The 13,099-nt window shown below is 35.1% G+C and overlaps 1 protein-coding gene across 1 annotated transcript in view; it reads right to left on the bottom strand.

Moving 5' to 3' along the window:
* Nucleotides 1-6,715: 6,715 nt before the first annotated feature.
* Nucleotides 6,716-13,099, bottom strand: part of TSNAX (translin associated factor X) — a 29,070-nt gene continuing 22,686 nt past the window's right edge. Inside the window, exons 5-6 of the mRNA XM_026008692.2 lie at nt 12,399-12,526; nt 6,716-8,563 (exon numbers count right to left, since the gene is read on the bottom strand). Coding sequence (XP_025864477.1) covers nt 8,186-8,563; nt 12,399-12,526 — 506 coding nt within the window. The 3' untranslated portion in view covers nt 6,716-8,185. The remainder of the gene's footprint in view (nt 8,564-12,398; nt 12,527-13,099) is intronic.

Genomic DNA, 13,099 nt, shown 5'->3' on the forward strand with positions numbered 1-13,099 from the left:
CTTGCTAGGTTTCAACTTCCAGACTACATCATGCAACTATAATGAAGCAACCAGCCCCCATACAATCAAGGTGTCTTCACCACATTCCTTAATATCTCCAACAAAGTTCTATCCCTCACCATCTCTGATGTTCACTCCTCTTTTAGTTTAATACAACCTGCCTTTGCCATCCTACAGCTTGAAAATTAAAAGGTTAACCACCAAAACAGCCTATAGAAAATAACTAGGCAAAAGGAGAGGAAGACAAAAGGATACAACTGATTAATATATAAAATAAAAAAGTAAAAAAATATGCATAGTCACTGAAGTCATTGTTTCTGCAACTACTGCTGAAGTGATCATTGGTATTTGTCATTTTCTTCCACTACTCATCCTATGTTCCCTGTGTTTTTGTCCAAAACCTCAATTAATTGGGATTCTCAACTGGTGGGTGACCCAAATTTTCATTCCTAAAGAACCTGTGGCATTTGGGTTCTGCCTATTTAATGTTCCTGTAGCCTTCTATCCATTTTACCTCCACACAAAAGCACGGAGATGTTCCAGGATCTACTGTGGGAATGTGTTTGCATGTGTGCGTTCAATTACATAGGCAGTTTGGGAGGCTTTTATTTGCATTATGAATATGGAAAAAAGTTCTAGACTTTGAATCCTGTGTTCCTGTGCTGCCTGGATACTGTTCCTGAAGCAACACTTGTGACTTGGCATATGTAACTACATATACTATTCAAAAGATCATTGAGATGGATTACAAATATGGGTTTTCCAGAAAAAGTAGACCAGTTAGAAATAAACACTTTTGACAGCAAAAGCACATATAACAAAAGCAAAAATAAGTAAGTGGGACTACAGCAAACCAAAAAACTTCTGCACAGGAAAATAGTCAACAAAATGAGAAGGCAACCTACCAAATGGAAGAAAATATTTGTAAATCACATATTTGATAAGGAATTAATATTCTAAATATATAAAGAACTCCTACAACTCAAAAGCAAAAATACTAACAATTTTTAAAATGGGTAGAACTGAACAGTTTTCTAAAGAAGACAACTGTGCTAACAGGCACAGGAAAAGATGCTCAACATCACTAATCATAAGGGAAATGCAAATTAAAACTACAATGAGTTAGGATCTCACATCTGTTAGAATGGCTATCACCAAAAGTATTAGTGAGGGTGCGGAGAAAAGGGAATCCTTGTGCATTATTCATGGGAATGTAAATTGGTGCAGCCATTATGGAAAACAATACAGAGGTTCCTCAAAAATATTAAACAAGAACTACCATATGATCCACTTCAAGGTATGTATCCAAACGAAATGAAAACTGGATATTGAAGATATCTGCACTCCTGTGCTCACTACAGCATTCACAATAGCCAAAATACGGAAACAACCAAAGTATCCATCAATGGGTGTATGGAAAAAGATGTGATGTACACATACACATATGCGATGCATGCACGTACACACATACACACATACAATATAGTATTATTCAGCCATGAGAAAAAAGGAAATCCTGCCATTTGCGACAACATGGAAAGACCTTGAGAGGCATTATGTTCAGTGAAGTCAGACAGAGAAAGACAAACAATATATGATACCACCTTTATACAGAGTATAAAAAGGACAAAGAGAATCAAGTGGTGATTGCCAGGGGTTGAAAAGTGGGAGAAACAAGGAGATTGCTCAGGGAGTACACAAAGACTAACAATTAACTATAAATCATGGCAATTATAGCTGATAACATTATTTCATATACATAAATGTTTCTAGAAGAGTAGATCCTAAATGTTGTCACCACCAAAAAGGACTAGTGTGTATGGTAACAGATGTAAAAATAAAAAGGCAACTATGATGGGATAGAGGTGGTAGCTAATGCTATGGTGGTAATGATGTTGTAGAAAATATATCAAATCAACTTTGTACATCTTAAACTTACAGTGTTGCCTGTCAATTATATCTTAAAAGCTTAAGCTATATCTTAAAAAAATATCAAATGATAATAAAGGTAAAAGAAAAAAGGAACACTTTTATCCTAAAATTTGAAAATCATATGACTGAAAATTAACTATGTATATTCCACAAAGGCAAAAAACTTTTCTCAAGACACAAATTATATGAACATAAGGAACAGTCACAATAGGTAATGTTTGAATTAAAATATCAACATGATTCTACAAATAGTAACTTTTATTAGGGGACATTAGGAAATTCATTCAACAAAACTTTATTTACTGTTTAAAAGCAAATGACCGGTGAATCTAGGTGGCTTAGTCGGTTAAGCCTCTGCCTTCAGCTCAGGTCATGATCCCAGCATTCTGGGATCAAGCCCTGCATCAGACTCCCTACTCAGTGGGGAGTCTGCTTCTCCTCCCTCTGTCCCTCCTGCACCCTACGCTCTGTCTCTTGTTCACTCTGCTCTCTCAAATAAAGTCTTTTTAAAAAATTAAAAAATAAAGATAAAAACAAATGACCAAAAGAAAATCCTACTATTTCCTAAGCAGCCCAAGGCTGGTAGAAAGAAGGTCTAGGCTGACCCAGGCAAAAGGTGGGACAGATTTGCCCATTGGCTTGGTCGCTGGGGGTGGCCCAGTGAGTTGCTAGGGGCTCAGGGGATGAGGGCATGGAGAGGCAGAGGGCAGAGGCTAAGAATCCGGGGAGCGAGGGAGGGAGGGAGCGAGTGAGGGAGTGCAGACCTGAGGATACAGGGTTACGGGGTCATGCGCTCCCACAATTCCCTGTCCTCACAGGTCCTTTTTCCACTCCCTCCCTTCGTCCCCTTCTGCCTGCTTTACTGAATTAGGTGTAAGTGGTGTGGCTTCCAGGCCCAAGGGCTTGGATGTGGCTGTAGTTTTCTGAGCAGGCTTTTGAAAAGACTGTCAAAAGATAGAGGATACTAAGAGAAGCCATAGAATTAAAGGCAAAATTGGGGAGAAAAACAATACACATCAGCCAATAGAAGCTAATTAGGCAATTACTAATTCCCAAATTGGGGGAGGGGAGGCTGAGAGAAAGGGACATTTAGACCTCTAGAACTAGGAGATCAAGATGGATCAATCCAGGGCTATAAAAAAAGTATACTAATAAGCACCCCAGAAGCATTTATTGAAATGAATTTTAAAAAGAAAACAATGTTCAAGACCCAGAGAAAAAAAAAATCTAAGAAAAAAAACTAAACTAAAATGTAAAAAATATTATGATACAGATAATAGAACATAAACCCCAAAAAAGTAAATAGTAAGAATATAAATCAAAGAAACAGAAAACAAACTACCAAAAATAAAGACAATCTTCAATAAATGGTGCTGGGAAAGCTGAACAGCTACAGGCAAAATAATGAAACTGGACCACTTATAAAAAAAATTTTTTTTTAAGATTTTATTTATTTATTCATGAGAGACACAGAGAGAGGGAGGCAGAGACACAGGCAGAGGGAGAAGCAGGCTCCATGCAGGGAGCCTGATGTGGGACTAGAGCCCAGGATTCCAGGATCACACCCTGGGCGGAAGGCAGGTGCTAAACCACTGAACCACCCAGGGATCCCCTGGACCACTTTCTTACACCATACACAAAAATAAACAGATTAAGGACCTAAATGTGAAGCCTGAAGCCATAAAAATCCTAGAAGAGAGTACAGGTAGTAATTTCTCTGAGGCAGGGGAAACAAAAGCAAAAATAAACTATCATGATGAGCACTGAGTAATACTGTATAGAATTGTTGACTATATCAAAATAAAAGGCAAAAGAAACAGTCAACAAAACTAGAATAGGCAAACTACTGAATGGGAGAACATATTTACAAAGGACATATCTGATAAAGGGTCAGTATCCAAAATATGTAAAGAACTCATACAACTCAATACCAAAAAAAAAAAAAAAAAAATTAAAAATGGGAAGACATGAACAGACACTTCTCCAAAGACATCCAGATGGCTAACAGACATATGAAAATATGCTCAACATCACTCATCAGGGAAACAGAAATCAAAACCACAATGAGATATCACCTCACACCTGTCAGAATGGCTAAAATCAAAATAAGAAACAAACATCAGCGAGGATGCACAGAAAAAGGAATTGTCATCCACTGTTGGTAGGAATGCAAACTGGTGCAGCCACTGTGGAAGACAGTATGTAGGTTCCTCAAAAAATTAAAGAATTACCATTTGATTCAGTAATTCCACTACTGGGTATTTACCCAAGGAATATGAAAACACGAATTCAAAAAGCCACGTGCACCCCTATGTTTACTGCAGCATTATTTTAATAGCCAAAGTATGGAAGTGGCCCAAGTGTCCTTTAATGAATGGATAAAGAAGTGGTGTGTGTGTGTCTGTGTATACAAGTATTATTTGTATATTCACAAATGTGTGTGTGAATAATATACAAATATTATTCAGCCATTAAAAAGAATGAAATCTTGCCATTTGACACAACATGAATGGATCTAGAGAATATAATGCTAAGTGAAGTAAGTCAGAGAAAGACAAATACCATATGATTTCATTCATATGTAGAATTTAAGAAACAAATGTACAAAGAGAAGAGATAGAAACAAACAAACAAAAAAAACCTCTTACCTGTAGAGAACAGATAGTTACCAGAGCAGAGGTTGGAGTATGGGTAAAATAGGTGAAGAGGATTAAGAGTATATTTATCATGATGAGCACTGAGTAATACTGTATAGAATTGTTGATTCACTGTACTGTATACCCAAAACTAATATAACTGTATGTTAACCATACTGAAATTAAAATTTAAAAAAGAAAAATTAAAATTAAAAAGCAAAAGTAACTCTGAAAAGACTAACATAATGGAGATGCATCTGGCAAAACTAAGAAAAACGTATATACAGAAAGACAACACATACATATTATGTACAATTCAGTGGCTATCAGTATATTCACATGGTTGTGCAACCATTCCCACTAATTCTAGAACATTTCTATCATTTCAACATGCAATCCCATACTTGCTACCAGTCACTCCCAATCCCCACCCCCATTGTTAATTTGGTTGATCGTTTCAAAGAACCATTTTTTTGATACTATTTCCTATTTCATTTATTTCTACTCAAGTATTTATTTCCTTTAATTATTTAGTAGTTTAGCTTACTATTAGTTTTCTAGTTTCTTAAAAGCAGATGTTTAGGTTATTGGTTTGACTTCATTCTTTTTAAATATAGGGACTTGAAGCGATAAAGAAATTTCCTCTGAGTACTGCTTTCATTTCATCCCTCTTGAAATATATTTTTTAAAGATTAATTTATTTATTCATGAGAGACACACAGAGAAGAGAGGCAGATACATAGGCAGAAGGAGAAGCAGGCTCCCTACAGGGAGCCCAATGTGGGACTCAATCCCGGATCCCAGGATCATGCCATGAGCTGAAGGCAGACTCTCAACCACTGAGCCACCCCAGGCGTCCCACCTCTTGAAATATTTTCTAATTTCCCTGTGATTACATCTTTGATCCACTGCTTATACAGGAGTATGTTGCTTTTAATTCTGTTACTAATTTCTAATTTCATTCCATTTGTAGTCATATACTTTCTATGGTTTCATTCTTTTTAAATGTATCAAAACTTGTTTTGTAACCTGACATTTTGTCCATTTCCTTACTCATCTGTCTTGTTCTTCTATGTATTAAAGTGAGGAACAGAAGTCTCCAATTGTTACACTGAATTATCTATTTCTCTTGCCAGTTCTGTCAGATTTTGCTTCATGTTCTGGGGCTCTGTGGTTAGTGTGTGTGTGTGTGTTTATAACTGTCATATGTTCTCAGTGGAATGAGCCTTTTAACATTGCATGTTGTTCTTGACTCCAGCAAAAACAAAAAATTAGCGTTAAAGTCTATGTTATACAGCCCTCTTTTGGTTACTGTTTGCATGAAGTATCTTATTCTGTTCTTTACTTTTAAAATCTATTTGTGTCTTTGAATCTGAGTCTTTTAGATAGCAAAGAGTTTGAATCAAGTTTTTAAGGCCATTCTGCCAATCACCCACTTATGTAGCATCTTTCTTTGAGGCACCCTCAAAACCCCTAAGGTTCTGCAGTGTGGATTCTGAAACCCACTGATTTAATAACATGCAGGAATTATTTGTAAAGGAAATAACCCAATTTTATTTCAGAATTCTGTCAATAACTTGCCATGTAACCTAGAACCAGTTTCTTTTTATAATAAAGATGAAAAACATTACAACAGATGATGCTATCAGAGCCAACTATTTTAAAACTGAGGAACATTCAGGATATACTCAGAGATCCTCTACTATCATTGTATAGCACCCACCATATTAGTATGATATGCAATATGGAAATGCGTCAAATAGCAATGGCACCGATCCACCTGTAATAAATAACTGTTGACTGCCTACCCTTCAAAAGGCCACTTCCCTTCCTCCTATGATGACAATGCCCTAACTTGGTTTCTTGTGCTTGCACTTCACCTCTAGAAAAAAGGTACCTTGATCTATCAAGGTGATCTTCTTCTCCTTTCCACCAACTGGTTTAGAAAGATGAGAATGATACCCAGTTTGGGTCAATGGTTGATGTGAAGAGCATCCTTCCAGAAACTCTCCCTACCTCTAGACTAATTTTACGAAAAAATAAATCTCCGCATTAAGCTAGTTTACATTAGGTTTCGTATTTAGGCCAAAAATTCTACAACCATTTGATTAAGTATTTCTCAGTATGATCAAAAAAATAAGCTTAACTTTTATCTTTCAATATTTTATTTAAAGACTTCAGTTTTAAACATCTGTAAGACATTCATCAATCCATTTATTATTTTACTTTTAACATTATAAATTTAACTTCAAGTGGCAAAAAAAACCCAAAAATATGTAATCAGACTATATTTTAGCAGTGTCTTCAAATAGGGAAACCAAAAAAACTTACTACCACCAAAACAAACAAACCAATCTAATTTATTAGGCATGTCTATGTTTTATTTTCCTTTACAGGATAATTATTTTTTGGAAAAAATTCACTTTCAAAGAATCAGCCCTTGCAAACAGAGCAGCTAGTCTTTCCACAAATAAAATCCAGTACCTAGATTCTCAAAACTCACAACACCAAATGGAAATGTCTGGTTGTCAGCCAATAGTGTCATGCTCAAGTCAGTTTCACATCACAGGGAATAATCTATAACTAATTTCATAGGCAAATTCCAATTCTAAATATTACTAGAGACTACTAATTGTTATTCCCAACTGTGGTGACAATTGTCTTATTGCTGAATTATACATGATAAATTTTCTTTGGCAACTTTTTATACTATCAAGTAACACAACTGGACAACTATAAAGGTTTGAATTAACTTAGTATTTCAAAATTTCAAACTTCATTGTAATTATTTAAACGTAATTTCTTATAGATGCATCTATAAGAAACATGCCTAATGTAATATGACAAGAAAAGAATTGCTAAATAATCATTACTAAAAGCCTTTCAGATATATGTACAAGTACACAGTTGAACTCAGAAACCAGTGAAAATATTATAATGTTAGCTCCAATTCACTATCAGACTTTCTGTGATAAAGAATAAAAACTAAATGTAAAAACTAAAATCTGGGTGTCCGTCAATTTTTCTGGAAGGCTCTTTCAAATGGATTCAAAATGGCCTAAAAATTGGCCAGAATACAATATGAATTCTATTATACCTCATAAAATTAAGTATATTGATAACTTAATAATTTTTAATTCTTGTTCTATGGAATAAGCCTATAACGGAGGCTCGGCAAAATACTACCAAGAAATTTAAAAAGGAAGCTCAAGTCCAGATGTATAACTAAGAAATCTTCTCTATATATAACAAAATCACCAACTTAAATTATAAACGGCTTCCACTTAATATTATCACTCCAAACTTCACACAATGTAAATTAAAATAGGTATGGCAGAAAGTGCACTCTGAAGCATGTTCACATCACAAAGATAAATGATGAAATTTAGCCAGCAAAAATTCAAATAGGCATATATGCAAACATCTGTATGCAAACTTTCATGAGTAAGATGTAAGAAATGATTCGTCTTGATAATTTTATGTACAGATTGTTTACAATTTAAAACAAGTACAACTGAAAACATTTCTATGTAAAAGCCACAATAAAGTCAAACGAAAGACTAAATAACAGTCTTACAAACTGGTCTCTCAAGAGAGTAACAATGGAGTATGGTATTCTAAGAAATGCCTTCTTCTTGATCAATCATTTCTGTTTTAACTGAAAAGACATCTGCTAGCATATGTTTTGGAATTTCTGAACCTCTGACTTTCAAGGCATAACAAGCATTCTCCACTTTGGCCAGACTTTGTTTCAAGGTATACAACTTCTTAGAAACCTCATAAGGTCCAGTATTGCCAATGAATGAAAATCCATCATAAACCTGACGCAAAAACTGGCTCACTTCAAAGGGGGTGTCAATGTCCCCATTCCCCACACTGTTAATACACATCCGCATCAACTCTCCAGTTAAATCAGCCACTCCCAGGAGGTAATCAACAGGTGTGATTTTCAGTCTCCAAGTACCAAACTGCTTATCCTGTCCGTCAGAGGAGGGCTGGTAAAGAAAACACACACACACAAAGAAAATACAACGTGAAAAAGAGTGAATATGCATGTATGCCATTTATTATAAGGTAAAAAATCAAAAGCAGGTCAGTCATACTAATCTCTAAATAAGAGGATCTTTTTTGTTTAATGACCATTTGGGATGTTACAAGAAGAATTCACGCCCTGGGTAGAAAGTTGAAGTAAAGGACTTCAAGATAATTTTGTAATCTAATATTGTATCATTTTAAAATCAACTATTCCCAACTTCACTTGACATATAAAGTAAAATTAAAACATTCTTAATAAAGCCTAATGACTTTATTGCATGACAGTCACTTACTTATTTAAATGACAAATCATAAAGCCCTCCAGGGTTTGTGATCCACGCATGTTTTCCTAAGTCACTTAGTCCCTCTCTGGCCTTTTCTATCCCCACTCAGCAACACTGACTATCATAATTTATCACTCTCTTGCTACATTCTCTTCAGTTCCCTTAGACTCAGACTCCTTTGTTGTTGCTTTTTCTGCACCTGCCCTACAAAGACAAAACCCTGAATCGATATTATAATCTACTCATGCTAGTGTTTTATTCAAGTAGCGGAGTACCAAGCTGAAAAAAATAGTAATCACAACTATAGAGTTGGTACTGCTACAAATTACTCACCAATCCTTCTTCCTTATTCCTATAGTTCTCTTTCCTGTCTCTTCAAACACTATTGCAAACCCTTACCACTCTCCTCAGCCCCCTACTCAATCCCAAACCTCTCTACTCTCAGTAGACAATCTTGTCTACTTACAATGACCTGGCCACTTGCCAGATTAACTGGCACAAGCTCTCTCAATGACCTTATCCTACAAAATAAAACAAAACAAAAAGAACTTATTTATGTCCACATCCATCTTTACCTTCTATCCTCCAGTCTCAGATGATGGGTTGTCCCCTCCTCTTGTTTGAGGTTAACTCTTCCAAATGACCTTGACCCATCTCCTCCCACCTCTTCCAGGACCTTGCTTCATAAGGTGTATGCCCTTGGGCAAGTTATTTCATCTCTCTAAACCTCAGTTTCCTCATCTGTAAAATGGGATAACAGCACCTACCTCAGAGGTTTATTTTAAGGATGAGTTAACATTTACCAAGTTCTTGGCATAATGCCCAACACAAAGTAAATACTCAATAAATGTTAGCTGCAATCACCATCACCCTCATGTCCATCTCCTCTCTCCACATCAACTTTTCCCTCTCTCTATTGGAGCCTGTCTGGAAGACGACAGGCCTACACTATTATTAAAAGTCTGTATGAGATGTAGCTGGCTGAGGCTGTAATCATACTGGAGGACATTTTAGGCAGAACTGCAAAGGCGTGCAGGTCAGAATTACGTTGTGTATTTGAGGAACTCATGAGGTATTTCCTTGGGTAATGTTTAAAGTGAGTAGTAGTATAGGATGATTCTAGAAAGGAGGTCAGGGTAGAATGTCACATTAAGGAATGTGAACTTTACCTATGGGTAATCGATAGTCACTGAGAATTAAGGAAATGAAAAAGTGAAATTTAAGTTTTATTAATACTACTCAATATCGTTGGACTGTTCAGAGATTGTCCAATCCTTTCAACGTAGATATAAAAAAGTGAGGTCCAAGAAATGTGGTAGGTAATAGAGCTAGTTAATGACAGAACTAGGTAAGTACCCAAAGTCAACTTCCCAATTTTTCTGATACCTGATATCATGACATAAAACTACCTGTTATGTTTGGTTTCTATTCACTGTTAGTAGAATTGGCATCTTTTTAGAAAGGGTAGCTTGTGGGGAAAATGGAGGGGGACTGCATTTTATAGGTAGTTTATAAAAATAACTTTGGCTTAAGCAAACATTAATGTTCTTTGTTTCTATCATTAGAGAGAAAGAGCTCCCTGATTATGACTAAGAAGTTGATTTTAGAGAAAAATGCATGTTAAAAACTTAACATATTTCAACTAATAAATTGTCAAGGAAATAAATTCTGCTTCACTGGTAATGTGTATTAGAAACTAGAGAAAAGCAAATTACTTGAAATGCAATTTTTCAAGATGTGTCTGAAGTATTTAGGGGTGAAATATCAAGGCATCTGCAATTGACTTTAAAGTGGTTTAGCAAAAAGTATTTCGATAAAGCAAATATGGCAAAATATTAACAGTTATCCAGGTAGTGGGTACATGGATGTCCATATGTTATTATTCTACTTTCTTGCATGTTTGTACTTTAAAACATTTTTAAAAATTTAAGTGGTTTTGACAATATTCTCAGTAAGCAAGTCAGAACAAAATATCTTTCTTCCCTGTCAAATTCCCAGAATTTTCCACACCAAGAATCTTCAGCACTAAAAGGAAAAATTATTTCTGAATGTGGTCTTAATTTGAAAAGTATATGAATTATTTTAATATTATAATCTCTGAATAATTTACTACCTAAATCCAGTGCATTTACTCTCAGTTTTTCTTTACATTTATGTCCTGATATTTCCAATTTTGAATCAGAAAGAATTTGAAAGGGAGTATATATAGCAACTTCTCTAATATATATATCAAAGAGGCTTCCTTTCTTTCTTTCTTTTTTTTTTTTTTTAGAGGCTTCCTTTCTTTCCATAATTCAATCTTCACTAAATAAATAAAATATAAAGGAATTTTACTTCTCAAAAATGAAATGCCCTCCTTAATGAACTTCCTACAATTTTAAAAACTGAGAAAATATATACATGGCTTCCTTAAAGTTGTATTTGTCATGCCAAATTCAGTCTGACCTTTCAGTGTTAACATTTTACTTCCTATTCAAGAAAACATTATTTCTATTATCTTCCTCCATCTTCTGCCTGACCATCCAGTAATCTCAGTACTAATCATCAGTAATCATCATCATCAGTAATCTCATCCTGATCATCTCAGTAATGTTTTAAAAAATAATAAAAAAATTACCAAAACTAAAGACAGGAAAAACTGTCCAATTTTATCCTTAGGTGTACTTGTATCTCAGGAAGTATCAAATATTGAAAATCTCACCTTTCGTTGCCTGTATAATATACTGAAACTCAGGGAAAAAACAATATTTATTTATAAGTCAGACTGCAAAAGTTTCTTTTTTCTTAATCTGAAATAGCGGCATAATTTTCAGATACAAGCTTTATGAACTGAGTAGGTGATTAACAGCTCTCCCTGTATAGGAACAATTTTACATTAACTTTTCTAATGACAACTAGGGACCACTTCCGTGTCATATACTACACACTGCTAATTTAAAACCTTTAAATCAAATCCTGTAAAACACTCCTTTGAGGTAGATACTTGGTGCAGGGGTTTCTGTGCATACTCTGAGAAATATTGGCAGAGTGCAGAAGGGCACTGGCTTAGATTTCTAAACACCTGGTTTCAAAATTTAGCTCTGTCGCACTTAATTTGTTGTGCAGTTTCTGGTAAGTTACTTAAACTCTCTAAATCCTGTTTCCTACTTTGTAAAATGAGGGTGAGAATTCTTACCTCATACAGTTAATAAAAAATTTAAGTGAGATAGTGCTTACAAAGGGCACATGGTAAATACAGAGTAAACCAAAAGTGGACTTAACAGTAATCACTTAGCAGTACTTTAGATAAATAGTATTACTATCCCCCCAACATAACCAGCTGTTCTTGTTCCACCCACTAACAAAAATATTTTAAAAAGACCATTTCCTTTGTTGAGAATCTATGAAATCGCACTTTAGAAAGAATACTGCCATCTCAATATTCTTAATATTGTAAGCCAAGAAATCTCCTATCATCGCTATACTGTTACATGAATTATGTAATAAATGTGAAATGATTTCAAATTCTTACGGTCTTATTTTCTTTTCCACATTCTTCTGTTGTAAATATCAACTGTTTATTAATTTCATCCATACTGATAAGTGATCGTGTTTTGATGAAGTGTTGAAAAGAGACAGCCTCCACATATTCCTGTAGTCCTGCAACACCAACCAAGAAAATTACTAAGGAACAACTACTGAATTAGTCAGACTGTCATTAATAAAGAACTTCAAACTGTTCATCGCCTAGCTCAACAAAAGTTTAATGGAGGGGCACCTGAGTGACTCAGTTATCTGTCCACCTCTTGGTTTCAGCTAAGGTCATGATCTCAGGGTTGTGAGATCAAGCCCCATTTCAGGCTCTGCACTCAGTGTGGAGTCTGCTTTAGATTCTCTCTTCCTCTCCCTCCCACTTGCACTCTCTCTCAAATAAATAAATAAAATCTTAAAAAAAAAGTTTAATGGATGCTGACTATAATGGTAGCACTGGATTCAATACTTAGACTACAAAGAATTACTTGGGGATAGATGGTGGGGATTAGTACTGAACACAGCAAACATCTCTACAACTCAACTTTATAGACAACTCAAATACAAATGTATTCAAGCTTTCTACTTCATGAGTCATTGGTCTTAAAAAATCTACTTTCTTTTCTACAGAGAAACATCAAAGACATATAGAAAAAAAGGTTTAAAGAATTTAAGAAAATTCTATTATAAAAATTCTTTAGG

Source organism: Vulpes vulpes, chromosome 4 (genome assembly GCF_048418805.1).
Source record: "Vulpes vulpes isolate BD-2025 chromosome 4, VulVul3, whole genome shotgun sequence".
Classification (NCBI taxonomy): domain Eukaryota; kingdom Metazoa; phylum Chordata; class Mammalia; order Carnivora; family Canidae; genus Vulpes; species Vulpes vulpes.